At 40.5% G+C, this 17,560-nt stretch overlaps 1 protein-coding gene across 2 annotated transcripts in view; it reads left to right on the top strand.

Moving 5' to 3' along the window:
- Nucleotides 1-7,033, top strand: part of CCND2 (cyclin D2) — a 55,961-nt gene extending 48,928 nt beyond the window's left edge. For both annotated transcript variants that reach the window (XM_073314806.1, XM_073314801.1), the window contains exon 5: nucleotides 919-7,033. In XM_073314806.1, coding sequence (XP_073170907.1) covers nucleotides 919-1,074 — 156 coding nt within the window. In that variant the 3' untranslated portion in view covers nucleotides 1,075-7,033. The remainder of the gene's footprint in view (nucleotides 1-918) is intronic.
- The last annotated feature ends 10,527 nt before the right edge of the window (nucleotides 7,034-17,560 follow it).

Genomic DNA, 17,560 nt, shown 5'->3' with positions numbered 1-17,560 from the left:
CCTACTGTATTGTTATTGTTACTATTTTAATTTTGCCTGCACCCTGAATAAGTGTGCCATTTTCAGTGAGACATAGGTGTCCTAGCTTTGGCCTGCTCTTTCCCCTGTTGTTGGAATCATTTTGGTTGTTTCAATTTGAATTTACTCCGTGGGTGGAAGATGGTCCATGCAAACTGCTGACAATGGTCTTGGTGCTCTGTGCCTTGGATTGTCTGGTGGGTCGCTTCGCAACTGCATTTGTCCTTTTTCTACCAGGGTTGTCTTTCATGAAGCTCAACTATCAAGCAGTGTTTGGAGGCAGGATTACATTTTTGGGAGTCTGGATACAGATTCTCTGAGCTAGGGGGCATCTCCTTTTTACCTCTTCGTTGCTGACCCTTCTAAAGAAAATACTTCAGTGTTCTATAGTAACGGCCTACTTCATTGCAGTGCTGTAAGATGTAGTACTTTGGACCATTACTGCAGAGTACTGTAGACTTGATTTTATTAAAGGCATGTTTCTTCTTGCACAGGTATGATATACATTTTGCCCTGCAGAGGGAATGCAGGAGCTACTGCAGAGCTAGGTATAGTCCTGCCTTTGGATTTATACCTGTCCTGCAGGATATTGCCAATGAATACCTTGAGTTCCCATTCCAAAAGGCACTACTTTCTTGCAGGAGAGTTAGAATTTTAAGGTGCCAAGATCGTAACAAATGTGGTATTTGCTTTACTCCACCCAAAGGACTGCATACGTGGGCTGCTTCTAGTGATGTGCATCCTGTTTCCCTTCATAGCACGATTCTAGGGTGAATGCATGATTTCCATTCACATAGCCTCTGAACATCTTGGTTTTCCTCATTTCTGCTCGTCTTGAAGCTTTGATTGACACAGTGGGAAAAGATTCACTAACAGATCACTTTGCTTCCTATTCTCTAGGACTGCCTTAAAGCCTGCCAAGAACAGATTGAGTCGGTGCTAGTAAGCAACCTTAGGCAAGTCCAGCAGCAGCAACAGCAAAGCAATCCTTCAAAGATGGTGGATGAACTGGACCAGGCCAGCACTCCCACAGATGTGAGAGACATCAACCTGTGAGGACGTCAGCCCAGACAGTCATGCTTGCTCCCCCTGCTCCCCCCCCTTTTTTAGAGTGAAATCTTTTTTTTAATCTGCTCCCACATAGAACGTATTTAAAGCTCTTTTAGATACAAAACAAAAAAAATGAGTAATTTAAAAAAGCATTTGGTGCCTGTGATGTTCTACAGAAGGGAATCCCACGATATATTTGATAATTGCTGTTTGATTATGTATCAGTGATATTAAGTGCTTATAAAAGCATAAAAAGTAGCTAGATAAATGTAAGCCTGCATTTGTGGGAACAAAGTAGAGTATACTTTTTTGTGCGTGCATTATGACCTAGTGCATACACACCCTTTTTTAAACTTAAGAAAGGAATTGTGTGTGTGATGTTATGGCTTGACTAGATTGCAAAGCAATAGAATTAAGGGGTTAGGGCAAAGTGGGAAAAGATCCCTGAAGTGATTGAACCATTTTGGATGCAGAAGAGATTTGCTGATCTATCACCTCTGTTATTAGTCAGAACTGTTTGTTGGATCTCTGTAAGTTAGTTTTGTTTACTCTTGCTGTCTGTGGTAGCTGCTACCTAAGAAAGAAGATGCTTTATTTTGCCAGCCGGAAGAGCAGGTGTTTCTTTGCCCGCCCCCTCCCCCCCTCGCCCCCCACCACTGCTTCCTACTTTTCCTCCAGAAATGGTTCATTCTAAACACAACAGCATCTTTGGCTTAAAGCTGATCCTGCTATCCAGCAGTGGTCCAAGCCAAAGTATAGAATGCTTGCATTAGATGGCAGAAATATACAGATTACAAATGACCTGTCAACAAATCAGACCACCTCAGAACTTTGGATTCCTAGATGCAGTGGATCATCTGTGAAAAAGCATTATATTCATTCACAATGCTAATGCAACACGTCAATGTTAACTTTTGGCAGCTCCTTAGTTTGGTGTAAAGGCAATTAAATGATGCTCTGCCCATCTTCCTTTTTAACATATCCTCACTGTGTTAAAGAAGATGTGATTTCCTTTGATCCCCCCTCTCCCTCCAGAAAACACATTTTCCAGATTTTTATAACTTTACTGGTCCACAGTTAGCATTATTATAAACCATTTCATTCGAAAAGCACTTTGAAAATTGTTCCTAAGGGATAAATGAGATGGTTTATGACAATTGTGCTGAGCAAAAAAAAAAAAAAAAAAAAAGCAGCAATGCATATAGCTTTTAATAGTCAATATTTTCCAGTATCTGATGTACTTTGCTAGTTCTGGTGTTGCTGGAAATTCCAACACCTGCTTCGGATGACATTCCTGTCACAACATTCCGGATGAAAGTCTGACAATTCTGTGTATTGTTCAGTGTCAGAAGGATCTTAATACCACCCGCATGCTTATATATGGACAATGAAAGAAAATTGCTGGTGCAAAAGACACAAATGGTAAACATCAAGGTGCGTGACTTTGATTTTTATTACAAAGGTGTATTCAGTGTACTTGAATTTATTTTTCCTGCTCCATCTGTAAAGAAGAGGCATTTAGATGGCAAAGGAGATGGGGCAATTTTTTTTTTTTTTTGCACAATTGTATTAACAGATTGCAAATATACAGTTTGAAGCTGTTGGATGAAATGTTAATGTTTGCATTTTTTTAAAGATAAAAATCCAGAAAGAACATGCTACTTTGAAGAATATTTTATGAATGGACTCTGCCATATTTGGCTAGATGAGGGTAGAAAATGGAGTAAGAATCTAAGGGGTTTATTTTGTTTGGTTTTTTTTTTTTTTTTGCGCTGCTAAGAAGCTATGATTTGTTTCATTCTTATTCACATTAACAGTACTTAGCTGTATTGTTTCACTGAGTGTGCTGCTATTTTATAAACATTTTTATAATATATTATTTTACTGCTTAAATTTCAAATCCTGAAGTAGACGGTTAAGTGGAGATAAGATGAGTTGTTAGATTTACTGGAAATGCCCTGTACAGTTGTTTTCTAATAGCGTGCTCATGATTTTTTTTTTATTTTATTTTATTTTATTTTTCTGATCACATCCTGCAAAGACAGTATATTTACCTCAGGTTTACTGGACAAAAAAGGTTCCCATTTTCACAATACCTCACAATTTTACAGTTCTTTCCGCTGGGAGCCTCATGGAATGGTCAGTGCAAAAGGCAGCCAAAGCCTGTGTTTTGGTGAGCAAAGCACAGTTGCTTCAGTTGTGTAGGGGAACAGTTGTAGATTGCAGGGACATTGGGCTCCCGTTTGGTCTTAGGTGTCCATTTCATAGTGGAAAAAATACATTAACATGAGGGATCCGTTCAGCAAAGATTTCTGCACGTATAGGTCTCAATCCTGGAAGCACTTAAGACCTGATTCTCCACTGTATGTCACCTTATTTAGTCATTTGTATTTGTGCAAAATGAGTATCTTGTGGATATTAAAATGTTACCTCAGACATAAGTAGAAAATTCTGGTTTGGGAGCATTTTACGCTTACTTTGCCCCGATGCAAATGATTACTCAAGGAGCTGGACAGTGAACTTTGAACCTTTGCTACCTAGTGTAATGCTTTACTACCATAAGTAATCCCACAAGGCTAGATCATGACTTTGTGGTTGTCTGCATTGTTAAGCTGCCCCTAGAGCAGTCCAGAAAACAGATTGTGACCCCTGAAGTCACAGTCCCCTCCTGGTCTCCTGTCTACTTCAAAAAGGGAATAAACTGCACCAGGTCTATACTCGGTGCAGCATATGCATCACAATGCACCAGTGCAGCTACATGGCTGGCCACATTGAGGGTGGGGGAGCTGGGGCTCTCCCCCTTTCTACCCACCTGCGTAGGGAGGGGGCTGTCCAGCTGTGTGGTGCCTGCTTCCTTGCCCACGATGCTGCCTGTCATACTGCTAGTTAGCCACACCATGGTTTGGCATATAGAAATCAATGGGGCTACTTGTGGTAGTAAGCACTTAGCTCAATAATGTTTGTGGAATCAGGCCCTTAATTTGCAGTGGATTTAGAAATAATCAGCCCAGTACTTTTGTAATACTCAAAGGGAGTTTTACCTGAGTATGGACTACAGGATTAGGCCCAACAGTCTTCTCTCAGTGGCTGGGTATCAAAGGACAAAACAAATGGTCTTAAAGTAATACTGCCAGGCTTTTTGAGCCCCAGATTTTACATGCTTTTAACACTGCATATTATAACGGAAAACACCTTTTTGTTAGGGCTATGTTCAGTGTTCTCAATGAAAACAGAAAACATAGCTCCAGTTCCCACAAATTCCTTTGGAGGGCACTCCAGGCAATTTCAGCTGTGTGTCCATGCAAAGGTGTTTGCAGCATCAGGCCCTGAGATATTTGAGATTTTTGTATTTTGTTTCAATTTTCTGAAATCAGTCCAATTTTGCAAAACAGCCAACGTCCTGCAAAATGTTAGGTATTTTGCTTAAAAAGATAGAGCAAGTGAAAACAGTAAAATTTTCACTCTAAAATGGCCATATAATTAAACAGAAACCTTGACATTTTCCAAATTGTGGAATTTAGTTCTTACAAAGATAAACATTTTCACATTAAAAACATGAAATTTAGCAGGTTCTGGTACAAAAAAACTCATATTATGAAAAAATCATGGAAAGTGAGATTCCCCCCCAAAAATCTGCACAGCCCTGCTCCTTATAAGATCTTACTGTGACATATAGAACTTTCATATGGACATATACCAAAGTGATTTATGGACTGGACCAAATTTTGTGCTGACTTGTGCCCTTAAAACGCCCTTGATTTTAGAGGAGCTGTATATGTGTAAGTCAACATAGTATTTGGCCACAGTGTTTGTGGAGATCACTTCACCTACTTCTGGTCTGGAACACAGCAGTCGTGTGCCAGCAACACTAAAAAACTGTTTGTAGAACTGAAACTGTTAGGAGAGAATGTAGGCCAGCAGAATGGAACATAATTACCCAACGCTGGAATTTGGCAAGGACAGCAAGGTTAAGAATGTGAAAAGTATCATAGGACTTTTAAGAACCACAATGGTCAGGACCTTGGTTTTCATTTCATTCAAAAAACAGCACTTTCCGAAGTACAATTCCTTCTAGCACCATGCTAGGCATTGGCTCGCTATGGACTCAGAAGGAAGAGTGCTGTCTGCTGAATCACTAGCACCATTTCCTGCAGTGCATACGTTTTCCTTGAAAGGTTCATCATTAAGGCCTCTCTCCTGCAATCAGATCTGTGCAAGCAGTCTCTTGTACCCATGTGGAGCCCAAATGACTTCTGTGGAACTCAGTGCAGGCACTGAAGTCCACTTGTGCTGATCTGATTACAGGAGTGAGATGTAAATGTGAAATTCCCTATGTTATGGAGGGCTAACTGCCTTTCTGTACCCCGTGTAGTGCAGAGAGGGGTCTTCACGTCATCTTGGAATAGGCCAGCTTGAAGAGAGTTCTGGGGACAGGAAAGTGAATACACAGATTAGTTTCCAAAAAGGGATGTGGAGAAGCTACATAGGAGCTTTTGACCTGTCAGTAGATTAGGGATGAATTTCATCCCCCTCACTCCAGGTTTGTGCCCTGCATATAGCACAATTACTCAGACATTATGCAGTCATGGGCGAATTTCACCCGAAAGAACCTGATAGATTATAACTCAGAGCCTTATCCTGCAAAAACCTGTGCATGTGAGAACTTCACCCGTATGAGTACTCCCATTGACAATGGGACTACTGGAAAATTATTCAGGGGTATATGTGTTTGTTGAATCAAGTCCTCACTGCATTACCATGTAGCGTTAGTTTTTTGTTTGTACCTTAGTATTCCTTTAAAAACTGCCTCTGAGCATGATAAAGTTAAATAACGTAGTCCTTTATTTTGTGTAAAGCTGACACATAAAAAGTACAGTTGGAGCCCACATGCACAATTTATTTCATAGGATCTACACTGTGTGCAGTCATTTTTAACAAATACATTTGATGCTCTAGTGGTGTAGTAAAAAATAAACAATTACTATGTGGTTAGAATCAAGAGGGCATTTACTATTATAATACAGAGCACTCAAAGTATGTAAAATCTGGGTCCTAACAACTTGACAATATCACTTAAAATGAAAACTATCGTACGTTTTGCACAATTTTCATTTCAAACTGAGGACAAGAAAGTCAACATTGGTTTGTTGTTGTTTTTTTGTCTGGCATCAAAAACTGCTATCTCAAAGCACCAGTGTGTGATTTTTTTCAAATACCATAATCCAGCCTTTTTCTCTACAGCCCACTTTGAAAAAAGTGCCTTGCAGATTGTACCTTCCCAGATCTTTGATATAGTATGGCAAATATTTGTCATTTTTAGTGGAATATTTGGTTTTTCTATCTATCTTCTGTCTTAGGTACTTATATGGTCCCCATCACTATAGTATCTGAGTGCCTCACAATCTTTAATGTATACATGCTCCTAATACCCCTGTGAGGTAGGGAAGTGCTATTATCCCAACCTAATGCTGCTGGTCTTTGCTTGAATAATTGGACAGCTCAAAAGTTCCCAGCAACTCACCCGGCCACTGGATTTTTTCCACTATGTGTATTACCATGTTATCATGTACCTCAGAAATCACTCTCAGTTGCACAGTTTCTGTTCTCAAACTTTTTTTTTTTTTGCTTTAATGAGTGTGATGCCATATCAAGTCAAAGTTATCCTCTCACAATGTGCTCTTTAAGAGGTGTGGATGTTTATATGGTCAGGGGATGCTAGAGAGTGCGGTAGTAGACATGATCAGTGTAAACAAAAAGTATTTAGAAAGTATGTGAGATTGTTTTTTGATGGATAAGATTCTGATAAAGTGTAGTCTCGATTACCTTTTAAAAGGTTGTCTCTGTTCAGTGTTAAGTCATTTTTATTAATAACCTGTTGTTTTGACTAGTTTAAAGATGGTTTTAAGAAATGTGTTTTGGCGGGATTAGGTATGCTGTATGGACAATAAACTCACCTTGACCTGAACTGCCTGTCCTGTTTTTAGTCATTCAGCATGAAAATCCTGTAAAAAGAGGTGCATTTCTAGAGCCCAGTACTCTTTTCATAAATTGTTCTCCACAGCAAAGCAACTTATGTAGATAAACTGTACATGTAAAATGGCTCCCCATATTTAACTGAGTGTCATGGTAAAATAGACCTACTTTAAAAGTTAGCTTATTAGTCAAGACTTACAGCCAGACTCTGCTATGTTTCTCTCATGGAAAGGTCCTGTAGTATTTGATAGAGGTAAAACCACACAAAAAAGTGGGTTTTAAGAGTTCTTTGGGGTCTACAGACATTTCTCTAAAAACGTATAGGTTTTCTTTTTCCAATAAATTATTTCTGTATGTTTTCCAAACCAGCCTATAGAATTCTATCTATAGCAGTTTATTTAATTCTCTACTCATTTCTATAAGGTGTTTTTAAAAAACAAGAAAAACCTACAGAAAACTTAAGTTCTATTGGACTTTTCCATAAGTACACTGTGCAAAATTTGGGGGGAAAAAAAGGAAAAAAAAAGGCTTTGTGTTGGACAAAGACATGGAGAATTTTTGGCAACAAATCTCCTGCTTCAGACTTCGGGCAGGAGAACTGACCACAACCTTCTGAGGTTCCACTACCTCCTTCACACTCACATGCAGGGTTTTAAGCTCATGGATACATACTGTAAGCTGACCATTCCTTCCCATTCACTTGTGTGGTGTGACCACAGTGTCCCTTCTCCCCCACTCCACAGTGCCTTATTAAAGAGACACTGCAAAGACTTCATGATCTCTGAGTGGCCTTTACACTGCCTATTCAGTAAAAACAGCAGGCCAAATTATCTGCTGGCATACCTTCATTGACTTCACTGGAGTTACACCTGCTAATGGCAGGAGTGAATTCGGCTCAGCATTTCAGGTCTTGTTTGCCCATAAGGAGGATCAAGATTCATCACTAAATGAGGAACCACTTGTGACAGGATCCCCGGGGTACAGCCTGGAACTGTGGGCCCCCTTAACTCTCCAACTTGGGCTATCTCTCACAATGCTTTGCCAGTGACAAGCAGCAAACCCCTCCAGACGCTGTTATCCCTCAGCCACCAGCATGCAGAGGCACACCCAGCTAAATTGCATGAATGCTCTCCAAGCCACTCATGAACTATATACACAGGGAAACACTAGCAATTCTCCCAAGCCGCCAGCCTTGCACCCCAGAAATATACCATGTTACACTGCTCAAGACCATTTCTTGAACAGTGCAAGCTCATTAATTAGTTTGCCACTTTGTCAAAGGAAAGTGGACATGCACCAGGCTTCGTAATCTGAGCAGATTCCCCAAGCACTTTAGACAAACTCACTGGTAAGGATAAAACATTACATTAAGTTTATTAATCTCAGAAAGATACATTTTAATTGATTATAAGTGTTAGGCAGATCAGAGGTAGTTATGAAAATAAAAAGTAAACATGCATTCTAAATTCTAAACTTTTAGACTAAGCAAGAGTTGAATCAAACAGCTTTTTCCACCCCACTGGATGTTGCAGGTAGGTTACAGTTCTTAATACACAGGAAAAATTTCCTTCTCAGCCTGGGACCAGTCTCAGTTCAAAGTCTTTTTCTTCCCAGTGTTCTTGTCGTCTTCAGCAGAGGGGGCGTGGAGAAAGATAATCGCATGATGCCCCTGCACCTTATTTTGTACTCTCAATACATGTCCTGGTGGGCCTTGCTGAGTCACAGAGTGGAGCAATCCTCATTGTGTGCTGCACAACTGTCTGTTAGGCCTTGTCCACACCACAAAGTTTTGCCTGCAAAAGTTATGCCACTTTAATTAAAGTGCTTTAATTAAAATAGCTATTGCATGTCCACAGTATGCGCCTTATGTTGGTGGAGCACATCTACACTAGCAGCTCTTGCAAAGACACAGAGCAGTACACTGTGGGTTGCTATCCCACTATGCAGCTGGCCTCAAGGTGCTTTGGGAAGGGTTTGCAATGCCTCATGGGGAATGTATAGTGTCACATGATGCAGGTTTCTTGAGAGTGGTGGTGCGGGATGGGGTCGGGACAGCAGGCTGATGGACCTATCCTGAGACATCAGCTCCTGGCTCTGCTCTGCACAGCAGTCTTTCCCCCCATCCTGGCAGAAGCAATCCACTCTACCTGCCTGCCTGGGTTTTACCACCAAAAGTAGCTTTGTAGTGTGTACACGTACACTGTTTTGTAGTATAACTGTAGCAAAACTTTGTAGTATAGAGAAGGCCTTACTGAATTGTAGATCTCTTGTTTACAATTCCCCTGCTGGTCATGGGTTTTTCAACACCTGCCTGGGTGTGGGTCACCTCCTTTGCTGTCACTGGAGAACTAGCAGTGGGTGATTCCCAAACTCACAACATATTTCAATAATAACCATATAGCAACATCTCATAACTTCATATTACACTAACAATATACATATTTTGACAGAACGGTGAGGTTCAGCAGATTATGACCTTTCATATGGTATCTTACATGGTATGCTTTGTTAGAAATATCACAACCACATAGGAATGATGAATATGGGGGTTACAGGGTGCTACTTTGAAGTACAGTGTCACACCACTATAAAGAGATCTTTTGTCAGCTGGTTAAACTGCATTTCAGACAACTTGCACAATGTCTGGTTTTAGTCCATGCAGCTCAATACATATCACCATTAAGCCTCAGATCGGAAACAAGCTAAGGGTTGTTTTTATAACTTGCATTTATGTATTCAAACTGCAGCTTAAAGAGATGCTTTATGCCTTCAATTTAGGGTTTGGGGGCTTGATTCTGCTCTCACACTAGTGTGCAGTACATGAGCAGTAACAGTTGAAACGTCTATAGTTACACTAATATAAACCAGTGTGAGATCAGAATCAGGACCTTTCTGTTTTTTAAAGAGAGAGTTTATCAAACCTATAGTAACAAAAAAGGCTATTTTTCTTTTTTTAAATTTTAACAAACATGTTTATAAAAATAATGTATTTGCAATCTAAACAAATGAGTGCCTGAGATCTAAAAAATGAAATTCACTAGACACTGACCAGTTTACTTTCTTCTTCTAGCTGAGTGAAGTGCTAAAAATCAGGAAACAGCTTTAGTACTTCAGGGCATGTGAAACCATTATGATCCCCTTCCCCAAATGTAGGCAACACCTGACCATCAGGATCACATCACTTTGCACAAGGACAGCCTAAGGATTTTAGGGAGGGATAGGATAGTGAGCTGACTCATTGGGACATATTTCAAACTTAACTGACTAATTTTACATTTTAAAAAATTGTGGAGAGGAAGGCAAGAATGCTTTAGCATCGCAATGAGTAAGAGGATTCCAGTTGCTTCTGCCTTTCAGTCCCAGTGATTGGATTATATCCATTTATATTTTCAAGCAATAATTACCTGGACTAGAAACTTGATTTTATTTTTAAAAAATCAAGGCAGAGATTTTTCTTTTATGTTTTTTGTTTTCCTAAATCATGGAGGGCAGTCCTAGTACTTGCTGTAGAGTTTTTTCAAACACTCCTACTGCTGGTGGTATGTTTCTCAACACAGCATCTAACCATCTGTGTACTCCTCCCTTCATGCTGCTCCAACGGAACCAAAGCAAGGGTACTTCTGAACACCATTATACACCCTTTTCTTTTTCAAGTAAAAATGAAAAACTTTGAGCATGTATCAGATATGCAAACAATGAGGATGAAATTCTGTCCCCATTGAAGTCACTGGGAGTTTTGCCCTTGACTTCAATGAGACCAGGCTTTCATCCATAGCAGTGCTTCTCAAGCTATCTGATGTGGGGGACTGGCAAATTTTTTTCCCAATGTGCGCGCAGACCGGCAGCCGATGGCTCGCAGACTGGGACTGGTCCGTGGACCACCACTTTGAGTAGCACTGATCCATAGGACCCAATTTGTCCTGCACTTTAAGTTACCATTTACACTAATGAATGCAAAGTGAATGTAAAACACCAGTTAAAACCTCCAGGGAGGGGAAGGCTTGCAAACTACTCAGGGCCTTGTGTGTTTCTGGATTCTGTTGCTGTAGAATTTGATGCAGAATTGTGCTCTGAACTAAGCTTTCGTTTAAAAAAAGGGAGTGTAGGAGAAAAGAAAAACATGGGCCTGATCATACCCCACCTATAGGGAGTTGGTAAGTCTGTAGTCTTCCCCTCTCCCACTCCCAGTGAGTTTCCTCTGCATTCTTCCATCCGTGTGGAAATACTAATGCAGAGAAAAAGTGAAGTGTGGCTCATAAACAGTGTGGATATGCAAGATCTATCTGTAGCTCTGATCCCACTCCTTTGCAGAATTGCTCTACTGGATTTGCACTTCCAGCGGCTTCCTTGGCTGTGTCTACTCTTAGGACGTCACTTAAAGGACTGCATGGAGCAGATTGCAGAAGTGTGACAGAGTCTCTGGCTATATCACATTTCTAGGGTAAAGTGCTGGGCATGGAAGGACTGGGAAAGGAAGGACAAGCATTCACTTTTGCCTTGCTCCCGTCCCAACCTTCCAACTCTTCTCTTGCCTGCCCCACTCTTTTCTTGGAGTGCCCACTGCTTTCCTCAGTCCACAACATGGATACTGAGGGGAAGGGATTATCAGAGGCAGCTGAACCACCACTTCCATGCAGGAAGTGGGAGGTCCACACAGATCAGAGACATTCTGGTCCTTACAATTGAAAAGAAAACCTTCCAAGCATGAGCCAATTTTAACCTGATGTATTGATATCTTAGAAACAATAGCGCTGAGACATGTGTGAATTCCCCCATTCTTCTTGGTAGGATGCTAAACCTGCAGCATAACAATGACAGATAAAGCCCTTTCTTTATATTTATTCATATTATAATAGTGCCTAGAGGTGCCAACCAAAATCAAGGCCTCACTGTGCTGGATAGTGTACAAACACATAGTAAGCAACAGCCCTCAGAGAGCTCCCCAGTTGAATGCACCAATTGTGCAAAGATTTACGCACATGCTTAACTTTACATATGTGAGTAATCCCACTCTGTCAATGGGACTTCTCACATGTAAAGCACTTGTGTAAATCACTGTGGGATTGGGGCCTAAATAGACAACATAGACAGAAGGTGGGAAAAAGGAAGTATTTTTAGTTCTGCTGTTAAATGGGGATGTAACATGGAGAGATTAAGGCCCTGATCATGCAATTGACAGCATGGAGAGGCACTTCTGCACCCATGTGAAGTCACTTGCAGGACTGCTCCTTAAATCATGAACTGGAGCACAGTGGTACTACAGCTGTACAAGGTTATACCATAGTTTTCTCTGCTCTGTTTCACAAAACCAAAGCAGGCGACCTGGCATCAAGGGAGTGGGGAAATAGGCTATGCTCCAATTCGCTAGCCCCAGAGTACAGAAGCTACTGAACCAGTTCCCCTAGATAAGAGAAACTATTTAACCCAAGGATTTGGGTGTCCCTTGAGACCTAGAGAAGCCTGGTTGTATTGTATTTACCTTATATCACCATAATATACAGTAAAAAGAAAAGGAGTACTTGTGGCACCTTAGAGACTAACCAATTTATAAGAGCATAAGCTTTCATGAGCTACAGCTCACTTCCTCAGATGCATATCGTGGAAACTGTCCACGATATGCATCTGAGGAAGTGAGCTGTAGCTCACGAAAGCTTATGCTCTAATAAATTGGTTAGTCTCTAAGGTGCCACAAGTACTCCTTTTCTTTTTGCGAATACAGACTAACACGGCTGTTACTCTGAAACCTATAATATACAGTATTTCTAAAAATGATCCCCTCACTTTTCTTTACATCATATGGAGCTTATGAGGGGCAGATGGGGGTTCTTCAAAGATAGCTCACATTTTAGCTGTATGTAGGTCAAGCCACTCAGAATCACAGAAATGTAGGACTGGAAGGGACCTCAATGGGACATCTAGTCCAGTCTCCTGCACTCAAATAAGACTAAATATTATCTAGACCATCCCTAACATATTTGTCTAACATGTTCTTTAAAACCTTAAACAACAGAAATTCCACAACTTCCCTACGTAATTTGTTCTAGTGCTTAACTACCCTCACAAATAGGAAATTTTTCCTAATATCTAACCTAAATTTCCATTGCTGCAATTTAAACCCATGATCACCCTCCTCTTTATAACAGTCTTGTACATACTTGAAGACTGTTATCATGTTCCCCTCCATCTTCTCTTTTATAGACTAAACAAACCCAGTGTTTTCAGTCTCTTCTTGTAGGTCATGTTTTCTAGACCTATACTCATTTTTGCTGTTCTCCTCTGGACCTTCTCCAATTTGTCCACATCTTTCCTAAACTGTGGTGCCCAGAAATGGACACAGTACTCCACTTGAGGTCTTATCAGTGCTGAGTAGAGTGGAAGGATTACGTCTTGTGTCTAGTGTACAACACTCCTGCTAATACAACCCAGAATGATGTTTGCTTTTGTCTGCAACAGTGTTATATTGTTGACTCATATTTAGTTTGTGATCCACTGTCACCCCCAGATCCTTTTCTACAGTACTTCTTCCTAGGCAGTCATTCCTATTTTGTATTTGTGCAACTGGTTATTCCTTCCTAAGTTTAGTACTTTGCATTTGTCTTGTTGAATTTCATTCTTTTTATTTCAGACCATTTCTCCAGTTTGTCAAGATCATCTGAGTTCTCATTCTGTCCTCCAAAGCACTGCAACCCATCCCAGCTTGCTATCGTCTGCAAACTTTATAAGTGTACTCTCTATGTCATTATCCAAATTATTTATGAAGATATTGAGTAGAATTGGACCCTGTGGGACCCCACTCCATATGCCCTACCACTTGAATGAAGCATTGATAGCTATTCTCTGAGTATGGTTTTCAAACTAGTTGGACCCACTTTACAATGTGTTTGTCTAGGCTACATTTCCATAGTTTGCTTATGAGAAGGTCATGTGAGACAATAGCAAAAGCCTTGGTAAAGGCATGATATAGCGCATCTACTGCTCCCCCCATCCACAAACTTTGTTACCCTATCAAAGGATATTAGGTTGGTTTTTGACAAATCCATGTTTGCTCTTAATTATAACCTTATTTTCTTCCAGGTGCTTACAGACTTGGTTGATTATTTGCTTCATTCTTTCCAGATACCAAAGTTAAGATGACTGGGTTGTCCTTGTTCCCCCTTTTCTAGCTAGCTACTATATTTGCCCTTTTCCAGTCCTCTGAGATCTCTCCTGTCCTCCACAAGTTCTAAAAGATAATAGCTAAGAGCTCAGAGATCTCTTCAGCAAGTTCCTTATGTATTCTAGGATGTATTTTGTCAGGCCCTGCCAACTTGAACACAGCTGACTTGTCTAAGGCCTTGTCTACACTGCTACTTTACAGCGCTGAAACTTTCTCACTCAGGGGTGTGAAAAAAACACACCCCTGAGCGATGCAAGTTTCAGCACTCTAAAGTGGCAGTGTAGATAGTACACCAGCGCTGGGAGCTGCAATCCCAGTGCTGGGAGCTACTCCCCTCGTGGGGGTGGGTTTTTCTCCCAGCGCTAGTGCCGCGACTACACAGGGGCAGCACTTTAACGCTGGTAGCGAAGACATACCTTAAGTAATTCTTAACTTGTTCTTTCTCTATTTTAGTCTCAGTTCTTACTCCATTTACACTGATGTTCACTGTATTAGTCATCTGATGACTGCAAACCTTCTGGTGAAAAATGAAACAAAAAAGGCATTTAATACTTTGGCCATTACTGCATTTTCTGTCATTGTCTTTTCCCTCATTGAGTAACGGCCCTACTCTGGCCTTGGTCATCTTCTTTCTTCTAAAGTATTTGTAAAATGTGGGGGGGTTTTATTACCCTTTATGTCTTTAGCTAGTTTAATCTCATTTTGTGTCTTGGCCTTTCTGATTTTTTTCTCTACATGTTTATGTTGTTATTTTTTCAATATTCATCCTTCGTAATTTGACATAGTTTCCACTTTTTATATGACTCTTCTTTGTTTTCAGATTGAAGATAAGCCAGGGTGGTCTCTTACTATACCTCCTATCTTTCCAACGCATTGGGATAGTTTGCTCTTGCGCTCTTAAAATTGTCTCTAAAAAATTGTCAACTCTCTTGAACTCTTTTTTCCCTTAGATTTGCTTCCCAGGGAATCTTACCTACCAATTCTCTGAGTTTGTTAAAGTCTGCCTTCTTGAAGTCCATTGTCTTTTTTTCTGCTGTTTTCCCTCCTACTGTTCCTTAAAATCATGAACACTATCATTTCTTGATCACTTTCACCCAAGCTGCCTTCTACCTTCAAAATCTCAACCAATTCCTCCCTATTTGTCAGAATCAAATCTAGAACAACCTCTCCCCTAGTCGCTTTCTCCACCTTCTGTAATAAAATGTTGTCACCAATGGATTCCAAGAACTTGCTGGTTAATCTGTGCCCTGCTGTATTATTTTCCCAACAGATATCTGGGTAGATGAAGTCCCCTGTCACCACCAAATCCTGTGCTTTGGATGATTTTGTTAGTTATTTAAAAAAAAGTTTCATCCACCTTTCTGGTTAGGTCTATAGTAGAACCCTATCATGACATCACCCTTGTTTTTTAACCCTTTTATCCTTACCCAGAGACTTTCAACAGGTCTGCCTCACACTTCTATCCTGACGTCAGTGCAAGTATATACATCTTGATATACTAGAAAACACTGCTCCCTTTTTCCCCTGCCTGTACTTCCTCAACAAGCTGTATCCTTCTATACCAGTATTCCAGTCATGTGAATTATCCCACTAAGTCTCTGTGATGCCAATTATATCATAATTGTGATTATTCATTAGTATATCCAGTTCTTCCTGTTTATTCCCTAGACTGCTGGCATTAGTAAGAAAGATTAGACCAAGAAAGATTAGATCAAGAAAGATGTTCATTAGATTTAGCCTCCATATTCCTTCTTGTCTCTCCTTTGTCCATGGTGCGATTGCCTATGTTCCCCCCAGATTCTGATCCTTCATCCAGGTCTCCATGTTCTGGACTTATCTGTGGCTTTTGTCTCCTGCTCCCATCAAGCCTACTTTAAAACCTGCCTCACTAGGTTAGCCAGTCTCAATCAGAACATATTGTTTACCTTCTTTCTAAACAGAATAGAATTGTAATTCATAATAGTTAGTTTTAACTATTTACAATAGATTCATAGATACTAAGGTCAGAAGGGACCATTATGATCATCTAGTCTGACCTCCTGCACAATGCAGGCCACAGAATCTCACCCACCCACTCCTGTGAAAAACCTCTCACCTATGTCTGAGCTATTGAAGTCCTCAAATCGTGGTTTAAAGACTTCAAGGAGCAGAGAATCCTCCAGCAATGTCACAAACTATTTAACTATTTGGTGGCTTTTTACAGGGAACAGGAAAACAATAACCTTCCAGTGTCATACAGATGATAGGCTGAAGTTGAAAAGATTCTGCGCATATTTCATTGTAAGCCACAAGGTGGTAGTAATGTGACTCTGTCACAGCTACTACCAAGTTCAGCTTGTGAGGAAAAGAGAAAAAACCGAAATCCACTGTAGTAGTAAATATTGTCATTATAATGTGTGTAAAAGTGACACACCAAGATGTGACACTTTAGGGTTTAACCCAGATCAGCAAGGGGTTGGGTCACTGCCTGCCCTCCAACTCTGGGTGCCTTCAGTGCTATGCTGTTGTGGCTTACAGCCTGGACACCAACAGCCAGCCTCGCCAGGATGCAGGTATCACCCTGACTTCCACTGCCTAGTTACTTTCCTGAATTTCCGCAGAACTGTCTGCCAGTGTGACAATCTGCTGGGGTTCCCAGAACTGTGAATTACTTTGTTGTTCCTTGCAACCTCAGCAAGCAATCATTTTTGCTACTGCTAAACTGTGTGACAACTCCCTGACACACCAGCTTGTCTGCCTTGCCAGCCAACTCTTCAGAACTCTAACCAGTCCGAACCTTGCTTTGCAGGTAACAAATAGAGAACCCCAACTCACAGGTTTCCAAGAGGCGCCCCTGCAGGGTCCAGTCCTCTCCAGGAGCACTCAAAGAAGTTAGTAATTTCATTGCTCCTATTAAGAGATAATACACTACAGCTCATTAATTTAACGGGAAGTTGACAAACTCTTATTTCAATCACAGGATTGAATTAGTTTGTAGTAAAAGTAAAACAAGTTTATTAAACAAAAAGTCATAGTTTTAAGTGGTACCAAGCATAGGGAATAAAGACAGGGTTACAAGGAAAAAAACAAAACAAACAAAAAAGTAAAAATACGATTCTAAAACTAAAGCCTAATTTTAGCAAGCTACAATCTTTGCCTAGGTAGGTTTCTCACCTGTATTCAGTTCCAAGAGATTTCTACCCTCCTTAGTTGAAGAACCCAATCATTCTGTGATTTCAAGCACTCTGATCCCTTGAATCTCTCAAGTGATAGACAACTATGGGGTTCTCTTCCATTTTTTTTATAGTCCAGTAATCGTCTGAAATGTATTCCTTGAAAAGTACACCCAGACAAAGCATCTCTCTCCTGCTGGAGGGGAGACCC

The sequence above is a fragment of the Lepidochelys kempii genome, chromosome 1 (assembly GCF_965140265.1).
Source record: "Lepidochelys kempii isolate rLepKem1 chromosome 1, rLepKem1.hap2, whole genome shotgun sequence".
NCBI lineage: Eukaryota > Metazoa > Chordata > Testudines > Cheloniidae > Lepidochelys > Lepidochelys kempii.
This window is presented reverse-complemented; position numbering and strand designations above follow the sequence as displayed.